This window comes from Lichenostomus cassidix, chromosome 2 (assembly GCF_008360975.1).
Source record: "Lichenostomus cassidix isolate B80296 chromosome 2, HeHo_3.0, whole genome shotgun sequence".
In the NCBI taxonomy this organism is placed as follows: Eukaryota; Metazoa; Chordata; class Aves; order Passeriformes; family Meliphagidae; genus Lichenostomus; species Lichenostomus cassidix.
This window is the reverse complement of record NC_139482.1, coordinates 33,844,385-33,865,059: the sequence shown is the minus strand read 5'-3', so window position 1 is coordinate 33,865,059 and position 20,675 is coordinate 33,844,385. Positions and strand designations below refer to the sequence as shown.

The 20,675-nt window shown below is 38.5% G+C and overlaps 1 protein-coding gene across 1 annotated transcript in view; it reads left to right on the top strand.

Moving 5' to 3' along the window:
- JAZF1 (JAZF zinc finger 1) overlaps positions 1-20,675 on the top strand; it is a 186,444-nt gene that overhangs the window by 99,658 nt on the left and 66,111 nt on the right. Inside the window, exon 2 of the mRNA XM_085051005.1 lies at positions 3,375-3,447. Coding sequence (XP_084907131.1) covers positions 3,375-3,447 — 73 coding nt within the window. The remainder of the gene's footprint in view (positions 1-3,374; positions 3,448-20,675) is intronic.

Here is a 20,675-nt window from a genome sequence, read left to right as displayed (position 1 = left end):
GTTGCTAGTGTCTGTATGAATGTGCTTAGGCATGAGAAAAGCAGAGTGCTTGAAGTCCAGGCTTGAAGGTTCAGCATCAGGGAATACTGCTACTAATTTCACTGTAGCTGTACTTGCTATCCTTAAAAAAGAAATAAAAGAAAATGCTAATTACTCACTCTAGTCTGAGATGGTTGCGATCTTCTCATAGTTGTTAGCAATGTATATTCACTCTGTGCTTGAAAGTGTGCTGCCATCAGGAATGTAAGCAGAGACTGCCTAAATTGGACGTACAATACAATAAAGGGGATGGAGGGGGAAGGCAGGGGCAGAAAGGAAGAGGGCAGTCCAGGGAATGAATTGCATCTATGTGCAGTCCTGTGGTACAAGAGTGAACAAGTGGTTATAGACATCTCCACATAAATTTTAATGTTTTTACATTGGGACATTTTGAGAGGGGAGCATAACAGGAAGCAGGGCGAGAGCAATGGAGGCAGGATGTATAGGAGGAATTGGGGTTAGGAAGGGGCAGGAGAGAGGAAAGGCCCTGGCTGAGGCTGGGCAGAGGAAGAGGGAATGGAGGCAGAAAGGAATGGACTAGGGGCATTTTCAGACAGTGAGAAAAAGGCTGGCAGTGGTGGGCCAAATGTGCATGTGCCTGGATAGCACAGCTGTGCAGGTTTTAGGAGGATGCAGAGGGACTGCCCGTGTGGCCTTCATAGCTCCCACTTGGGGAAGGACTGTGCCAGGGCCCTGTAGCTGCTTGGCACATCTGCGGCACAGCTGGTCCACTTTCTTCTCTTTTCTGCTCTTCTCTGAGGGCCTTGCCATGGCCCCAGCACAAGTTTCTGTGGTTCTTTTAATATTATAGCAGAGGAAGAGAAATAATACCCAGCAGTGTTATGTGTAGTTCCTGCTGCAGTGCAGAAGTGAATTCAGCATTCTCATGACTGCCAATCCAGCAGCTGGTTGCAAGAGGAATAAAAATGTGTCAAGCATTTTGAGTGCTAAATTCATACAAGATTTTTTAACCATGGCTTGGCTTATTTTGTGGAATTGGGATATGCAGCATAATTAACTTGAAAAACATGTGTAGTCTGATATGCGGAGGGGGAAGAGTTAGATTGAACAGAAGCTGCATTGTGTTCCTCATGTGTCAGGCAGCACCTACTGAGAGACAGGAGTCTTCTTTCTCCTGGTGCCTGCAGGCAAATTTCTCTGTGCTTTGATAAAACACTCTTACAAAAGTTATGGGGCTTTTGGTTTTTGTCTTTGTATTTTCTTCTTTGGCTGGTGTTACAGCGAGCTGCAGGCGAGCAGGAGAAGGGCAGTGGACTCTCCATTAGAGCTTTTCCTTGTCCTCTCCCACAGATAATGTGCAGCACTGTGATGTAAACCAGGCCCAGTTTTGTCTCCTTCAGTCACAGAAACTGTTGCTTATAGGTGGAGGTTAATCCCATCTAAGAACTGGATTAGCAAAGACATAGTCATTTAACCACAGATGTCTGAACTTGGGTTGAGGCAGTTCTCACATAGTCCTGGCTGGGATTAATGCCCTGCAGACATTCTTGATCGAGACAGTTTCATGGCAGGCCACGCATCACTGATGTGTAAATCTAAAGAGAGCTCACCTTGACACTAGTTGTATGCTTGGCCTGCTAAATGATGGTGGGTTTTACAGAAAGAAAGGCAAGTAAAAGACCTTTGTGTGTTGTGTGAATCTAATTTTCTCAGAGAAGTGAATTAGAAAGACAGCATGGAAGATAGCTGGTGCTTTGCTGTCTTTGGTTAGTTTCATATGGAGTGTGATGTGCTGGCAATGACTGCAGAATTTCCCCAGGCACCAGCAAGATCTGTTCCTCTTAAAAATAACAGGCTTGGAGTTGCTGATTGGATTGGCACTTGTACTTTTATACCTCTTCTCTGAATTTTCTTGGAGTTATTTATCTCTTTAGGGACATATTGATAAAGGTAGGCTAGCAAATCCTGCAGCCGAAGCTGCGCAGGAGCAAGTGTAAGAAGGAAGATTAGGATCAGTTTGAGCTTTGAGAGGCAGACAGGGGATTCCCTTCGCCCTGAATAAAGACATTATCTGCTTCAGCAGTGGTGTGACAAATGCACCAACCCTCCAGCACAGTCCCCATTCAGTTCAGTTACAAATCTTCTTTAAGGCACAGCAGCAGAGACAGATTTCAGAATAATTGTACCATGTTTTAAACCCCACGAAAACCACCAAAGGCGACTGATCAAGTTGAACTAATGTGCTTATCAAGATAATGAGTTTTTAAACATTAACAGTGCTTAAAGCTGTAGGAGGAAGCAAGAACAATCCAAATTCTGTGTTTTGCTTGGAGTGCCCTGCCCTCCCCCCCTCACCAAACACAAAGTAGATGGTTCTCAGAAGTAAAAGATGGATAGCTGCAGTGCCGTGGGGAGCCATTTACTTTTTATTCTTGATAGTTAAAATGCAGAAATTACACCCAGAAAGGCCTTTAAAGTAATGCATAAAACATGCTGCTAATGACTATGTAGTAATCTGCACAGGCAGGATGCACACTTTCCATTGGTAACTTTTGAAGACTGATTATGCTCAGCTCCTAAAGGTGCCTATCAACTATGCAGGGCAAGGTTGTATTTGAAGCTCCAATATAATCCTGGGTTTTGGTATAAGGAAACTGTCTAAACAATGGGCATACTCCCTTGGCTTTGGTTTCAGAAATTTAAACCAAGACTCCTTTGTTAGATAAAAGCATAGCTTAACTGCAAAGAACAATGAAGACAATGATTGAAAACATATTTTTTCATTTGAGTGAGAAAGTTAGCACTTGGGGGAATTTGGATGTTTTTGCTTTGGGGCTTTTGGTGGGCAATGCTCTGCTTGGCAAGCATTTTGCTTCAAGAGCATTTTTGTATGACATTTCTGATTCAGAGCTTCAGAAAATACACTTTAGAGAAGAGAGAGAACAAAACTCCGAGATGCAGAAGAAAAGTCTCAGTGCCCAACAGAAGAGACCTAATCACTCTTGGAACATCTTAAAATGTATCAACCATATTTAGAAATAGCTACATTAAAAAAGAAGCAAGCTTGATCCATTTAACACTGTAAATCAAGGAAAGCAGTGAAAACTAATATTTATGAGGGGGAATGTGAAATCTTGCATGTCAGTTGAAAATTACATCACATGTTGATGTTTCAAATTCCTGCGTAAAGTAATGCAATACTGTGTTTATGAATGAATGAGCGAGTGATTGAGCTGTGCTAAGTGTACCCTGTGGATAAACTAGGTTGAGCTATTTCATATCTCTTGTTCGCTTATGTTACTTTTCAGCATTCAGTCTCCTAATTTCAGTGTAAATACAGAAAGCTTAATTCGGTGTATGTATTTTTTTTTTAGATACAGACCCACGTGTACTAGAGAAACAAGAACTTCAGCAGCCAACCTATGTTGCTCTAAGTTACATTAACAGGTAAGTGTGGTTATTTTTCAGGTGTAACTGATCTTGGGTTGCACAATATATGTTCTACCAAAATGGCATGCTTATGGATGCACACTGTTTTCTTTCATGGTAAAGTGACACTATCATAATACCTGTTTTGAGAAAAACAGGTTGAATTAAAATTTAACTAAATTTTTAAACACTTTTGCATAGGGCACAATGTTTTGCTGTCTAGAGGATGAGGTACAAACTCATAACTCTGTAAGCCTGGAAGATTAACCCAAGATTTAGTTCAAGATAGACCGAGTTGATTCAAACTCTCATGGGTTGTGCAAAATTTTTCTTTCTAATTCTACTTCATTTTAAAAGTGGGAAAAAGCAAAACAGAGGCAAAAACCAACATACATTTAAAAACAGAGAATCCGGTGTTTGATTTTCTATAATGTTTGTTGTAGCAAAAAAGTGTCAGTGGACGCGTGGGGGAAGAATACTTTGAGGTATGAAAGTAAGAAGTGGTGTTCACTTGGTGAAATGACTAAATTTTCTCCACTGCATGAGACTATGATGATTAAGAATAGCCAGTATTGACATGATTTCCTACTTGGCAAGTAACTCTTGTTCTTCCTGGAGACAGTCTGACTCCTTAAAGCATATTTTGAAATTAACCATGACCCTTTTTAACACTTAGTTCTGTTGATCTCATTTAATGTATAAAACTTTTCTTTTTTCCAATATGTAGGCTTGGTATGCTGTTGTGCATGTTGGTATGTTTCCCTTTTTCCATCATATATTTGGGCGTTTTCTCTTTTTGCTTCTGTGGTTATTTTACTTAATGTGAGAGAGGGGAAGGGGGTTTGTTCTTTTTCTTTTAAATTAGGGAAAAGCTGCTTTAAGAACACATACTTGACCATGGGACTTGACTTGTTTTAAGACAATGGGACATGATTTTCGAGTTTGGACTCAGCCTACTTTTAAAGTAGTTTGAAAGTGATACCTCATCTAGATTTCATTATTTTGGTATCCTTTAAACTGAGTTCTGTATGACTGAGGCAATTTTAGTTACTACATATTTTGTCTAAACTTTCTTAGCCTGCCATTTCTGAAAAATTATTCTAGAGAACCCAATTGTGTTGTTTGTGTAGTAAAACTGAATCTGAATTGACTCTTGCTTGAACCAGCTGCTATTAAGTTGCTCTTTTAATTGTATTTTAATTTTTTGCAAAGTGCTGGTATCTTTCATTGAACCACCTGCTCTATGCAACTCAAGCTCTTGAGGGAGCAGCAATATCCATTACACTACAAGACATGCCTTTATATTTCCCACTACATATGCCAGAGCTGAGTTCTGCTTTGTTGTCCCAGGCTATGAACTCAGATTTTGTAGCCTAATACATGTCATAAACATGTTGCATACTGTTAGATATCAAACACCAGATACTGCTGCACTTTTTTTAAACCCATGCTTTTATGGCTTCCAAGTGGAATTGAACTTAGCTCAGTTCCTGCTGTGAGTTACAGACCTTAAAACAATCTTCCTCTGCAAGTTTGTATATTCAATATGTTCTGCGTGGGCCATACGGTCTCGTGGAGCCTGGGAAAATAGGGACATCTGATTCTCAGGGACTGCCAGAATTGTATGATAAGATGTACGCTGAATATATGTTGTGGTAGAAAGATTAAATGGGTGTGCTTTATGCTCTGCCTATTGCCCTGTTGTATGGTGGCTATTATGAGCTAAAACAAAACATAAATCTGGGTTGTCTGGCTTGATAGCTGGGAGGATAAAGTATCAGTAAAACAGATAGTAGAGAAGGAATGGTACTGGAGTCTCTGTTTACAACTTGAAACATACTCTTGTTTCCATTTCCCTTCTACCCCTGTTTTTTTTTCTCCGGCATATTATTATGGCAATACTGTTTGAGCTCTGAAGTTCTGAGACAGCCCTCAAATTGTGGATGTCTGAATCTGTGAACCTCCATCTCTTTCTCTGCTGGAGATTTACTGCCATTACGACTTTCAGTAACTACACACAGATGCTGCTTCCATAGTGTGTGATCCTCATGTAGACAGATAACATTCCTTTTAAAACTGGTGGACAAAATATAAATTATGGGTCATAATGGTTTCTTACTGCGACATCAAACACTTGCATCAGACACTCATTGAATTGCCACAAATCCCTTTCTCAGACAAAGTTTAGTGTAGCCTTCATGCAGTCCCTAGTATTGATGGCTGTTCCCTGCTTATTTCTGGTTTGGTTTCTTAGAAGTCAGAATTGGAATCAATAAAAGACACGCTACAGCTAAAGCAGATGCAGTTAATCTGCTTCCGTCCTATAAATACAGGAGAGGTTTGTCTGCAAGGAAGTTCAGTGGTGCTACTACAAGAATGGAATACTGGCTGTGATCTGTTAGGAGTAGTTGCAAATGAGCACTTGGGCCAACATCCTCCAGTACTTTCTAGAGGTATTTCCTTTGTAGATGGGTGAAGACACCTTTATATTTTGTGTTGCATTGAAGTGCAGTGGTTAGCCACAGTGATTAATATTGCTTATGCTGCTACTTAGATACAGCTTTTATAGCTTTAAGTTAAGAAACATGACTTTGAGTTTTGGTTGGTGTTTATTGGAACCTGCATAGTGTTGTTTGTGCCTCTGAGTGTGTCTGTCTGGGTCTTTGGAGGCGATGGCTCTCAAGGGTGCTGGCATTGTATTACCTGGCATTGCAGCACACAGCCAAGGCTTTTAGACTGGTGCAGCCTAATGGAGAGAGACTTCTCAGTGTTTGCATATTTGAAACTTTGTTTAATGTGGATGCTGCTGGTTACCTGCTAATGAGGAAAGCAGCTGTTGTGGGAATGTTTGGGCTTTCTCAAAAAGAGCGAAACAAGCATATCAATATTACTAGCACAAGTGAGAAGACAACAGAGGCATACAAATAATTCCTTTGTCTGATTAGGTAATATTAAAAATGTTCAGAATAAAAAAACTTTTATTCCTAACTTAGTGAATGAAAAATTATTTACAATTAAGTTTTAATAGGGATATTTCAACTTTGAGATTGTAAGTACCAGAAACAGGAAAAAAGCATAAGTTGCTGGAGTCAGTTCCTTTCACCTTGAATATGAAGGGGGGAAGTGCCATAGTAACTTGTATTGTTGGAAGCATATACCATAAAAAGAACAATTAATTCTGTATTTATTACAGTTTCTGTTAATTACATTTTTCTTAGATACAGTAATTGCTCTGCTTAAAAAAGTTTCATCCTGATGGGAAAAAAAGAGAACTAGTATGCACCTACAACTGAAACTAAGCAGTCATAATTATATACTGTTTCTACTGCAAATCACATAATGGCTATATTAGGGAATTGTTGAAAATAAAGACTGTTGTAATATTAAAATCTTTTAAAATCTACCAAAATATTTTAATTACATTAACCCCAGGTTCTTTTTAATAGTGTTTTTCTATTCATAATTGAGGTCATAGAAGAAGGGTTATATAGTAAAATATGTTTTAAGCATCGATCCTGCAAGCAGTTACAGCACACTGGTGTGAATGTTTTCAGTGTTGCCTCTGGGCAGTCTGTTGAATGAGGCTGTTGAATGTCCATAAAGTTCATTCTCATGCACAACTGGGAGCACAAATGAAACCTGTGATCAAAACTGGATGTCATTCTTAAGCGAAGAGCCCAAGATTACCCTTGCACATCTCTGACGCAATCTATCATTTTTGCTCCTCCCTCCAGATTCTATTTTGAACTAGCAAGATTTTGCCTCACTTGTCACCATTATAAATTCCTATAGGCTTTAGGCTTCTCATCCCATTTCCCTTTCATTTCAACTGTCATTGACTTCTCAAGAAAAAATTTCCTTACTGTGCCTCCTTTTTTAATACCAGGAGAAGTAAAATCAGTAGTTTCTGTGAGCATATGTGTTTGTGAAAGAAATTAATTACATTTAAAGTCCTAGCCACTGCAAACTGTCCTTGTGTCTTGTCCAGCTCACTAATTCTGGTTTTACTGCTATTACCAGATTTTTCCAGGACTAAAACAAACAGCCAACACCACAGGATTTAATGATCAATTGAAAGTTATTTTGAAAAGTGAGTGGCAAATTTTTAGGTAGTGATCTGTTTAGTAGGCACTATGTTACTAGTGCAATAACAAGAAGAATGTTTTTGGATTTGAGACAATGCCCTTTGACTACATTTGTGTGGTTTCTTAGCAGAGCATCCAAACCACATGATACTGATCCTTTATTTCTTTGGCCTTAACTTTTTCTTTTTTTACTTTTTTTTTTCTTTCTTTTATTTCCTTTTTAAGTGCTGTGCTCCGTGCTGAATCAAAATGTGAAGTGGTTCTTACTTCTTTCTATAGTGAAGTTCACTCTTGCCATTGGCCAGTCCTATTCTTACTCATTCTTTATAACTAGGGTTATGCTGTGTGCTTATCTGGTTTTCTTTGATAGTTGTGTGCGTGCATTTAGTTGTAGCAGTTAAACATGCTTCAGTAAGTACCACGATTTATGCTGAAGTCATCTAGCAGCATCCACAGCTTCTGCAATGCATTACACTTTTCCTGTGGCTCTGCTCTGAGGGATTTTCCTGGGGTAAGCTATCAGCAGTACTTGAGCAAGAAGCCAGTGACAAGCTGTAGCCTCTCAAAGGTCCTACCCCATGACTGGATGTGCCATCAAAATGCTTTATGGATCATTTTCTCAGCAGCAGTGAAAATCTTGTTGCTTCCTTTTTTCCTCTGAGCACGAGTGTTAAGTTGTTTGAGTAATGTGTGGAAGACCAAGATTCAGTTTTCTCCCCTTTGAATTCCTTAAGAGTGTTTTAGTCGTAATACTGTTGATAAGCTTGAGGCAGGACATAGCTTCTTTTCTTGGCATTTCTGCTCCTTGCCTTCTCATGTCTGTGTGCCATCACTGTTGGGGCACCAAAGCCGTGAGGCTGGAGAGAAGTATCTTTGCTTCTCCTTGCTTGCTTTCATAATAATTACTTTTGCAGGAGGCATACGCAAAATGAAACAATTCTGAAACGGTGAGCATATTTCTCTAAAATAACTATTCCCTGCATCATTCACCTGATAAGCAGTATATCAGACTTCAAGTCTTTCTAATTAATTCAGGCCCAATATTTCCACTTTGAAGTTGTGTCATTGGTGGTACAGAACAGATTAATTAAGACATGCTACCAATAAATATATAAAACCCCTTAAAACTGATTTTTAATCTCAAAATAGTTAATTTGACTTCAAATGAAAAAAAGCAAATTTTTTTAAAGGTAATAGAGAGCCATCCTACTTTTTTTTTTTTTTTAATAGCATACACTGTCTTAAATCTCATGTCATGATTCAGAAACAGAAGGGTAGAAACAAGGGAGACTTTTCCATTTCAGGAATTCTACTGTAGATCAGTTTTTCTGCATGGGAACGTCTGAGCCCCTGAATCTGTTAAACTATTGCTGTACCACCTGTTCAGGCTTGCTACATTTTATAGTGCCTAATACTGCAGTTCTTCCTCTTTGTCTTAAAATTTAACTTTCCCTTCCTGTAACATGATACTGTCTCATTTGAATTGAATATCACAACTTTGTGAAAGTGCAGCTATTCTCTCAGATTGTTGGTTCTCATCACATTGAAGGTGCATGCCAATGCTTCCAGTAGCTGCTGGATTGAATGCATGTGACAGGATACAGAAAGAAAGGGATCAAAGTAACTTGTCAATTACCAGATAATATTTTTCGGTGTAAGCCTATTTCTAAGCTAGCAGTGACCAAGTAGATCATATGGTTTTATTCATGTAGCCATATCTTTATGCTCTGCTATTTGACTTGTTCTGGAGATGGAACAAGACAAACTTCAGATGATAATTCAAACAAGATGTGCAGAAATGAATGATAGTTAGGGTAAGGGGAATGCCTTTTGGTTTGGAAGGATTTATGCAGATGGCTTTGTTTTCTCTTTCTCTCTTTACCAGTTTCAAGCTAAGTGAAGCTGAAGATTTATATAATGTACAGCGCTTCTATTTCATGTCAGCAGGAAAGATCAAAAAGCAGATTGGCATTTTAAGGAAAAGCCTTAATGCCATGCCCTGAAATAAAAATTACATGGTGAATTAAAACATAGGACACTGAAAGAATGTGTCTTAGTTGTGAGGTTGATTTTTTGTTTCTAATTGAGAGGGAATCAGCTTTGTTATGGTAATTTTTCTGTGGAAGACTCAGGGACAGAACAATTTCCATCCTATGAATCTCAAGTGAAAGAAGCATTGCCAAGTCAGCATCATTCCTTGCAAGTGAACATGTGCATGCCTCTCTTTGTATAGCTTATTACCAAGCACTAGAGCCATCAGTATAAGTTCCCAAGATTTTCAGGATTCTGGTCTCTATTGCTATTTCTTCATCTTTTGTCAATGTTGCATGCCAAAATTGATGAAAAAAATGTCTTGTCTTCTGAGCACTGTTTTTTGTCTTGGCCAGTTCTGTTTCAATTCCCGGCTTTCTGCATAGGTCTCTTGCACAAGTCATTGCATTTTGGGAAAGGGAAAGATAAATACTTTCATTTCTCTTGCTTTAAAAAGGAGGGTATTTCATTTCTGTGATGTTTAAATTTGATCCTAAGCAGTAGTAATGTTCTCAGAAGGACTGTGTGCTGTACAAAAAACCATATTCAGGTATCTTGTTGTCATCTGTGTGACCTAATAAGGCTCTCTATCTATTCTCTGTGTCATACCACAATAAGGTCATAATTCTTATTAGACTCTGGTAATAGCATATGTTTATTCTTTATATTGCAGCTACCTAACATATTTATCGAGCTATTTGGAAAACATATTAATGTGCCAGTTTGAGATCCTCTGCAGAAATAAGAATTTGTAGAAACTATTATGCTTGAATTTACGAGCGAAGAATGAGCAAAAATTTTACATTTGTGATTAGTTTTCTTTCCTAGTGCAATCTGAGTTAAAATGGCTGAAAAGAGTGGCTGTTCTTCCTGTATTTACCATTTAGAAAAATGGCTGACATACACAGCTAGTTACCTCCTATCCTGGTAAGTCCTTTTTTCTTTAAACCACTATCAACAACAGCAACAAAACATTACATACACAAGAGGAAATTACAAACTGAGTAGATAACTTCTTACGAAAGGTTCATACTGTCCAGTGTTTTGCTAAAAGCTTGTCATGACAATCTTAGCTACATGTGATGACTTGCAGATTGGCAAACTTGCTGTTCCTGGAATCCCAAGGAGCCCAGACCAGCTGCTGGTAATTTTCATTTGACTGCAACCTGATTTTTTTTAATGAACCTAAAGTTTGCTTATCACTGACCTTGTGTACAAAAGTAGTTGTGCTTCTTTGTCTAATCTCACTGATTTTTAAAAAGTGATGACATTTCATTGTAAAGCTGCCTACTTATATTTGTTGCAGAAAAAGCACACATAGGATTAATCTACAGAAATACTTGAAATGAGATTTTCAAATAGATTTGGTCCTTCAAAATGCAAATTATTGCATTACCTTTTTTTTCCTCCTGTATTAGCTTTTAATTATATTAGCACATTGTGTACTCTTAGATTCGTTCCATTAGTGAATATCCCACTAATTTATTAAAATGCAACAAACTACATCCTGGAATAATTCCTAAGGTGTCAATAGAGGCTTGATGTTTCCCTCTCTTCTTCATTCTCAGTTTTGCATATTACACTTCCAGGTAAGTGCTCTTGCAGGTCATTTGCAAAGTCTTGCTAGTATGCAATAAGAGATGGGGGCTATAAACATAAAGGCCAAGTAGCAAATAGAGTTGTAGCACAAAGTTTGTATGTTGTTGTAGACATTCAGAAGTTTGGAGGTTGCATACCAAGGCTGTCCAAGTCATGCTTTAGGACAGCCTGTAGCCCAGACCAGAGATTAAGTGCAGATGAGAGTGTATTCTTAGCGCCGGAGAACTTGGCTTGTGAGGAAAGAGCACTGATGTCTTCTTCCGCTGCATAAAACCTACTCCAAAGTGTTAGTCTCAGCCTTAATTTTTGTTAAATATGTTTGTGGTTGGGTTGACCTCTCCATTTGATTCTGAGCCAGAGAGAAAGTTCTATATCCTGCAAAGATGCATTCCTTATCCCACCACTTCCTCTGCAATACTCCAGTGTCCTAAGAAATGGAGACCAGGTGGAGAGCTTGGTGGAGTTGCTTTCTTCTCTTTTTGAAGCCTGAGGATGCATTTAGCAGGCCAGTGAAGGAATTTCAGAGTCCACCAGCAAAATGCTTTTGAAAGATGATTCCCCTAGGTCTACAACTGGAACAGCACTGGTTATAGCAGCCTTCAAGCACCTTCAGTACAGAGCTGAAAAGGGACCTGTGTTGTGCACTGGAATCCTGACTAGACTTCATGCAAGAACAAAATGAAGGTCAAATCTGAAGCCATCTGAAAGCAACTGGTGGATATGAAATGTAAACGTGAAAGAGAGCGGTGAGGATATATGTTATGACAAGGAATTAGTGAAGCTTTACTGCCCTGGTTGTGAGCAGGTATTATATAGATAAGGGACTTTTAATATGATCAAAGCAGAAGAAAGGTGAAAAGGTTTCTTGGGCTTTTACTGGTACAGCGCTGAGAGGAGGAAGCCCTGACACATCATCTGTGATTATTTTTTTTTTAAATCTACTTAATTTTGGCAAGATAGTGTGGTATCATGTAATCAGAAAGTAATTTTTAACAGGTGTAGGCAAAACTGTGGGGCTTATTGGATTTCTGTTGTGAATGTAAAAACAGAGAAGAGATTGCGCTGATCTTGTCCTTGGATTTTTCTGAAATTTCTTGTCCCCAGCTCAAATAGTGAAGATAATTTACAAGGCTGTAGAAGCAAGAGTTTGCATGATGAAGCAGAACCCAGAAACTGGTGCACATACATGGGCTATTTCTGATGTACAGCTGTTGAATGTGTTTGTGAATAAGGGTGGACAGTTGCATATCTTTGACCTCTGAAAGTCTAAAATCTAATTCAATGCACTTTAACAATAATTGTTTTGTATGTTACATATTACATGTTGCTTAAGTAACCGATGTTGGATTAAGGTGACCTGAAACTCTCAAAAGGCTTGCTTGGCTCAGCAAACAAACGCTATTAAAGGGAGGCTTTATTTAATTAATTTGGCTCAGCTATAGTACAATTAGTCAGGCTGATTTAGTACTTTCTGAATCTTGGTTTCCCTGAAGCAATACACTTTTGCAGACACTAGATTTCTTGTTCCAATTTTTCAGAGAACTGAGAAAGGTCTTGGTTCTTTGTTAGTGTTGGGGTTTTGTTCGTTGTTTTTTTTTTAAATCAGGCACAAGTTTTTCCCCTAAGTGGCATATGAGGATCCAGTCAGAGATGGAAATAATTACAGCAGTAATTCCATCTACAGGTGTAGATGGGCCGCAGGGGTAGACACTGCTGATTTGTCCTTGATTTATAGAGGAATTGCTGTGGTTTTGCCTTGTGTGACTGTTTAATATTTAGTAATTTCTAATTAGAGTAGGTTTTGTAATGTATGAGGAAGACACCATAACAAAGAAAGGATGTAGTTGTAGGTAGTGGATTCTGGGTGGAGGTGCAAAAATGGTGACTTGTTCCAAAGTTGCATATAAGTAACATTTCATATCTGCCACCATCAGTGTTGGGGATTGACCATGTGCCTTGAATCAATAACCTTTCACAAGAACCTTTGAGCTGGGAATAGGTTGGAGTTATTACTTGCTTTTATAGTGTGGATAGCAGGACCATTCCTCTTAACATCCAGTTCACCTATAGCTTCTGCAGTGGTGGTCACAATTTGTGGTAGTAAGTTCCACTGCTGCTACACACAATGTAAAGTAAATGCAACAAAACTCAAGTATTTGTTGAAAACAGTTTCTGAAATTTCCTGCCGTAGCTTTCAATGTGAACCCTGATTAATAAAGTGTTAAAAAACCCAACCCAAAACATCCCTGTTCAAGGTGAGTCGAGGCATTTATGTGTGACTTCCCTCTCTACTATTTCTTACTTCATTTGCTCCCCTGCCATTTCTATAAGGTCAGTATTTATGAAAAGTTGTGAAGTAGTTTAAACCAGGTTAGCCAGGCAGTGCTGTTTGCAAAAGGTAGCTGAACAGTTCCTGTCCTCCATGTAAAGGATTACCAGGGCCAATACTGACTTTTTAACCACAGAGCTTGGGTTTTAAAACCTGGTTTGAATATTTCGAGAGCAAAAACTTTGAGCTTATGCTTTTAATGTGATCTTGGGATCTGACCAACTACAGAAATACTATCTGTTACCAATGTTGAGATTGCAGAAATGCCCTGAATTTGCACCCTGCACTATGTAGCGGCTCTTTAATAAAATGAAAACCAAGAGTGTTACCATTTAAAATAATGAGAAAATACCTCTTGCTAAATGTAATTCTCATAATCTGCTAAACAGACTGTAAAAAAAACATTTTGTGGGGCTTTCAAGAACACGCAGGGGAGTACTTAGATTTCCTGTTCCCATTAATTTCCCCATGTAAAGTATATTTCCTTACTTTTTTTTATAATTTTTTTCTAGTGATTTCTCTTGCACAGTACTTAGCCATTATGCTCCTAGAGGTTGCCCTTGTTGTTGCTGTTGGTTTTCGCCATTTAATGCAGAAAGCTGGAAAAAGGTTTGTAGAAACCTGTAGTGCAGTTATATAAAATTAATGTACTTTTTTCTATGCTAGTAAAAGAAACATACAATCAATAGGTAAAGAACTTCTAATTTTTCTTTCATGCTCCATGTAGTGCAACCTCATTTTTTCTTATTGGCACCTAAGGTCCTGTGCACATAATTGTTCATTTATGTCATATGTTTTAATGTTGTTGGTAGTTTTGATTTCACCCATCTGGCTCAGTCAGAACAGTGCAGGCTGGGGATTGTAGACATCACCACTGCTCTGCTGGAAACCAACCTGCATCCCTTTCAGTTAGCAGGGATTTTGCTTCAGACTTAGGTTCAGTCCAGTAAGAGCCCTTGACTACTACACTGACTTGAAATCTGTTATAGGAAACTACCTGTCACAGTTTCTAATCGAATTCTTTTACAAATCACATGAATATAAACGAAGAGTGACTTAGTTGCTTGCGAGAGATCAGAGTTAACTACCTTCCTGCCTGATCTAATATTATGAATCTTTCTTTTCTTTAACAATATTTTTGTGCAGGGATTAAATCATTCCCAGAATTGAATGTAACATGGATTTTGCTTTAATTTAAGAAATTTTAAAAATTCTGCTTACATGAAATGCAGTGTGAAATTACAATCTACATGCCCTCCGAAAGGTATGTATGTCTAAGTACATCCAGGCTTTTTTTTTTTTTTTTCATTTCAGTTATTATGATTGAGGTTCAATATGATTGAGAAGTGAGGAAATGTTGCCAGTAGCACAAGCTTTATAGGAAAAGATTTTGTGCATTCAATGAGCTAGCCAATTATATGTATTTTGGCTTTGTATTCATGTGATCCATAAAAGATGTTCAGTTTCCTCATTATTATTTTTCCTTTCCCATTGCTGCCTTAGTGATGGTAAATGCAGACAGAAAATACTGCTTCAGTAAAGTTTGGACTTCATTATTTCACATCCTGAACGTCGAAAAAGCATGCTGGGGGTTTGTGCACAGGTTGTGATGAAAAGGCTTAGTTTCTTACTAAATTTTTGTGATGGGGAAAGAGAAGAACTATGGCACAGAGGTATTCCATCCACATTTCTTGAAAATAGTTTCTTGGCAGAAATTGTAGTAAAGTAGAAGTCCATTACCATGAACAATTTTTGATTTGCAAGAGCAGTAATTGTACACATACTACTTGTCAATGCATGTTCTTACATATGGTATAAAACTAAAACATTGCTATTGACAAGTTCTTCATTTTTGCTGATGTCCTTATTTTGTTTGAGGCATGGTTTATTGGGGCAGCATGTAGGGCACAGTGAAACTTTCACGATGAAACCTGAAACTGGATGAAACAAACCTGAAGGCTGGATCAAGTTCACAGGAACATTTGCTGAGGTTTCTAAGTCTGGGTTGAATTTGCAGCCAATCTGTGCTCACTTACTGCACATTGAAAGAACCACAAGAAACGTATTGGTTTCATATGGTTTCAGCCTTCAGTCACTTCACACTAGTGGTGACTTCAGTAAAAACTGGTTGCTGCTTGCTCTAACTTTAGTGGAAGGGAACTGAGACCCATGTCAAGTGAAGTAAAATGTCAAGTGTAGTAAGTGGTTTGACAGTACCATCAAGTAGGAATGAGACAGAAAGCAAGAGACTTCTGTGCTCCCAAAGGCACAAAGGAGAAAGGCAGATGTAGGCAGGGTCTCCCATCACACTTGAGAAAATCCCACTTGGTCATTATTGAGCCACAGTACAAGTGACAGGATTGGACTGTGCATGCATGGTGGATTTTTTATTGACAGAGGTGAGAGCACAAGGAAGGGCCAGTGAGCAAAAGTGCTCACACTGTGGGTACAAATGTGGCAGTTTCATGGAGCATTTCTTTTAATCAGGGAAACACAAGGGAAAAATTTTAATTGTGGGATAGAAGTATTTGGGGGTCTAAAAACCTGGGTCAACTTAGTTATAGGATGACTGAAACATATCAAGAAAGAAGAATTGAAGGGATACAATACACAAACTGAGTCCAAGAAGGGTTCTTTGGTGTCAGGGGTGAGGGCCAGTATCTCATTTTAACTGTTAGAGGAGGGTTATTGAAGGGTTATTTCTGGATCCTGATGAGTAGATGTAAAAGGAAAGCTTTCTACTTTGAATTGCCTCTGGTAAATAAAATCATCTGGCTGCTGGGAATCACTTAAAAGACCTGCTAATCCTCAGAAGATACTTGCTGATACTGGTGCTTGCAGCTCTCCCTTGTGAGCACTGCATCACAGGAGAAGTTTGATGGATGCATGTTTGAATGGGACTTGGTATCATTCTTCTGAGGTAATGCCACTCACAAACAGATCCCTTTTTATTTTTCTGTCAGCAATGCTGAAATAAATTAGCTAGTACTTGAAGTTGCTGAACTTTGCCTTTAGTTCCAATGTGGAAACATATCTGGCAAAAGAAAATCCAATGATAAATAAAAAGCAATCTCCTGGAACATCTGTTGGAAGCCTGGTTTCTGGGATTCCACCATACTTCCTGCCAGTCAGAGTTGTGGAATCTGCTGGACATTTTTTACGAAGGTTAACAGTAGGGTAGAGGTCTTAAAAGTTAGATTAATTTATCTAATCTTCGTCTAATAAGTTGTTCTCTGGGCAAGAAAGACCCAAATTAATGCTCTGGGTACTGAGGGAAAGCACTCAGGTGCTAAATGCTGTCTGGCAGTGCAGCTCTGGAGTAACCTTAGCATATAAGAGTTTAGAGGAAGCAGGTTTCCATTACTTTTGCTGGTCATAGGCAATTTGTTTTCTGCCCATATCATCTAATGGAAAACTCCCTATGGCCTTGTGTTTGGTGCCCTAATATTTCTCAAAGTACTTCCCAGAACTACTGGTTTGTCCTTGGGGAATTCAGTAAATATCTGTTAGAAATTAAGTGCCTTGCTCTAATGCTGGCTTTGCATCAGTGGGAGTTGTAAAGAGCAGTTTAAGGTAGAAAAAAATTCTAGGAGGAACTTATAATAGGAACTACCAGCCAGATATCTAAGAAACTTCCCAAATTAAATCTTCATGTTATGTCTCTTTGGCACCTCTCTTCCTGATGATATGGTGTATTGCAGGCAAGGCAAACAAAGGCTGTGGAGCTGAGCTTGGGATTCAGGATCCATGGGAGCCACAACAAAGAACAAGATCTAAAGTGACAAATATTGTCATTATTGAACAGTGGGTCTTCAGGTTGGCTCTGTGTGCTGATTTCCTTTGTAGCCAAAAGTTTTCTGCTAACTTTCAGCAATTAGTCTGCAGTATCTGAACTGTAACCCCAGTTTTCAAGCGACAGATGCTGAAGACTTGGCTAGATAATTACATTAGCATTTACTTTCCTAAAAGCTGTACATAGAGAAAGACAGCATACTGGCAAGGCTTTTACATAAGACCAACAGTTCACAGAACGTAGCATTTCGTTATTATGTCTCTGATGCAGCTTTGAGAACAAAACCAGGTAATCCCTGAGGAGCAATTCATCCAAAGCAGCTCAGAGTTGTAAGAACTGGCTACCAGTAGCCTTGTAGATCCTGCTGCCTGACTGCATATTCGTGCTCTTTTTTCTTCCCCTGCCTTACACCCCCACCCTCCCACTCCCCCAACTTCCTGTGAAGATTAAATTAATGCAGCTCAGACTATGCTTCTGTGGTGGTTTTATTTTTCCCTGAGTGACTTCAGAGCATTTCTAGATCTCAGTGCATTGAAACAATAGTGACAGAGCTAAGGACTTGGGTTTGGTGTGGTGAGAAGCTTTGTGATTTAAGAGGTGTCATGTGGGCTAAAAGGTGGTGACAGGATATCTAGGACTCATTGCTATGAAGAGGGCCACAGGATCTCACCAGGTAGGAGAAAAGAGTGAAAGGAGAGTGGAGGCTACAAGGAGGCCATACTCATTCTTTTCCTCTGTTTGTGCTTTATAACTTTGAGACTAAGTATGAACATACCCTTTCAGATCTTCTCATCCTATGTGGGAATGAAATGGGAAATGTTTTATGTGGAAATTAGAAAATGCACATGATAAATATTCCCGGTAGCATGTAAAATACTTAAATGTATTTTTCCTCAAATACTGTCTCTGTTAAATGTAGTACAAGTTACAGACTGCTCTTTCCTTGCATCATTTGATTTTTGGGAAAGCCATTAGCAAAGGTATGAACCTGTGAGCCAAAATACACAGGTTCTGTTCCCCATCCCATCAATTATCTGCTTTGCGATCTGAGGCAAGTCATTTTTCTGCCCCTGTGTCACTTCCTAATCTGTCTGATGCTTTGGCTGGCTGCTGACAGATCCCTCCATGTCTGTGATAAAAAGTACTTTATATCAGACAGGTGGTGGTGTCAGCTGCATCTCTCTAGTTGGTGTCTGTTCCTACAGCATATTGAGAATTACAGTTAATAAGCTAATCAAATAGAAGTATGTTAATTTAATTTCAAAGACACAGATGTTACTTTAAATTCCATAATACATAACATAGAGATTCGTTTTTCAAGACTGGACAAGATGGGCAATTTAATGTGAATTAGATGCAGATATTTTCACTAACATAAGTGGTGACTTTGCTGTGGTTTAGAAAGGTTTGGTTAGTTTTTCTGCCCTCAGCTGCTCATTTTCCTACGCATGGGTTCTGCTTTGGTAGTTGGGTTTAACCAAACAAGAAACAAGACTGTCAAGGTGCTCTGTCAAGGGCTGCTTTCTAGTAAAAGTCTGCACAGAAACATGCAGTGCTGGCAGCTTTGTGAAAGCATAAATACTGGGAGACTTCTTTCAAATTTCAAATTCTTTTTGCTTGGCATTTATGTGATAGGTTGGATTTGTTGGCTTCCTGGATTTGCCATTTGTCAGAAAATAGGCATTTATGAACTTAAATGCATGGTATGTGTGTAATACAACTAAAATTAAACTATATAAGCTTTAAAAATTATATTCCAAGAAAATATAAAAGCTAGTTTGTAGTCCATTCTTATCTTTTAACTTCTGGGGTTTTTTAAATAGTGCTTGGTAAAGAGCCCACACCTCAAATACATACGTGATATATTGTCATTCGTTGTGCAGAATTGGAGAGCTTAAAATACTATTGACAGGAGAATATTTTAGTCCAGATGGCCTCAGCTTTGTGTAATTTACCTTTTAATGTATGGCTTGCCAGCTGGGACAACTTTGCTTTGGGTGAAATTTGCATAGCCATCAGATATTTGTTACATGCCTGGAAAGAAAAGTGGGAGAAAGTTCTGGCTTATGCTAATACTTTGCTATCGCCACATGCTGCCACTAAAGCAGCAAAATAAGAATTAGACTTTTCATTTGTTCTTGGCAGTTAAATTATGAGTCTCTGCCTTATTAAGATTAGATTTTTTCTGTGAGCTTTTTACTACTGATGAAGCAGGCAGTGCTTTAATCATGAAATTGTTTCACCTTGTTAAAATACTGCCATTCTTGTTGAACAAATTAAGTTATAAAATATTGAATATGTGCACCAGGCATTTCCAGACTTCGAATAAATTTTCAGACAAAACAAACTAAAACATTATGGGAATTCTCTTTTTAATACTTGGTTTTATTCTAGTTCTATTTTTGTTACAGTAGTTTTAAAAGGTTAGACATTACTGGTTCTAAAATAATGCCACACTATTCTTGTAAATGTCCCAATAACAACAATAATTAATATCCCCACATTTGCATTTTAAGCCACTCCAGTTCCCTAGTCATCTATTACTTGGATGTGAAAAAAACCGTTTCTCGTCAAAACTTGGCACAGCATACCTGAATTCCATACTTTTTACCAGATGTAAAAATAAAAGTGAACTAATTCATCTTTTTCTCGCCAATTAAAGGGCTCAATAAATTATGAGTTAAATTTTGTCCTTGTTTTGATAAATGGGTTTCATTTACAAAAGTTCAGAATAGCTCTGATTTAAAAAAAAAAAAAAAAAAAAGAGAGAAAAAATGAAGAGGGAAATAGACAGAAGGGGGATAGGGGGATCTGCCTCATGAATGGTAATAACATGAAACTGCTGCCTTCCAGAGAATGCCAACAGCCTCAGCTCCTTGGTGATTTCAGAGAAACACTTGCTTTTTGCAGTGCAGTACTGTAAGAAAATTGCCATCATCTCTACTTGGCCACCATTGAGACAGCTTTGGCCACAGGCTGTGGTAGGGTGCTGATCACATTTGTCTCAGAATGCTTCCAAGTGGTTAATTCAGGCCAAGAGCCTTGTACTGCTTCAGAGTAATTTGTGTCCTTGTATTCCCTGAGGAAGATTATAAGTGTTTTTCACCTACATCAGTTTTTTATGAAGACCCTGGTTTTGCCCAAACCAAAACATACTACAAAAGCCTGTAGTTTCCTATTGAATCTTCTTAAGGAAAGTTCTTGAGCCTAGGGATATTGAGAGAGAGACCCATTGATTTAAAATTATACTTGATGAGGTGCAAGTTTTATTCTGTGACTCACCATTCTAATTTTAGTTTTCACTGGGGTAAAAAGCTGAGAAATATGAGAACATTCAGAAAATGGGAGAAGCATCTCCTGCACTGGGTTAGTAGCCACACAAAGCCCACCAGCGTGCTGGCCAGAGCCC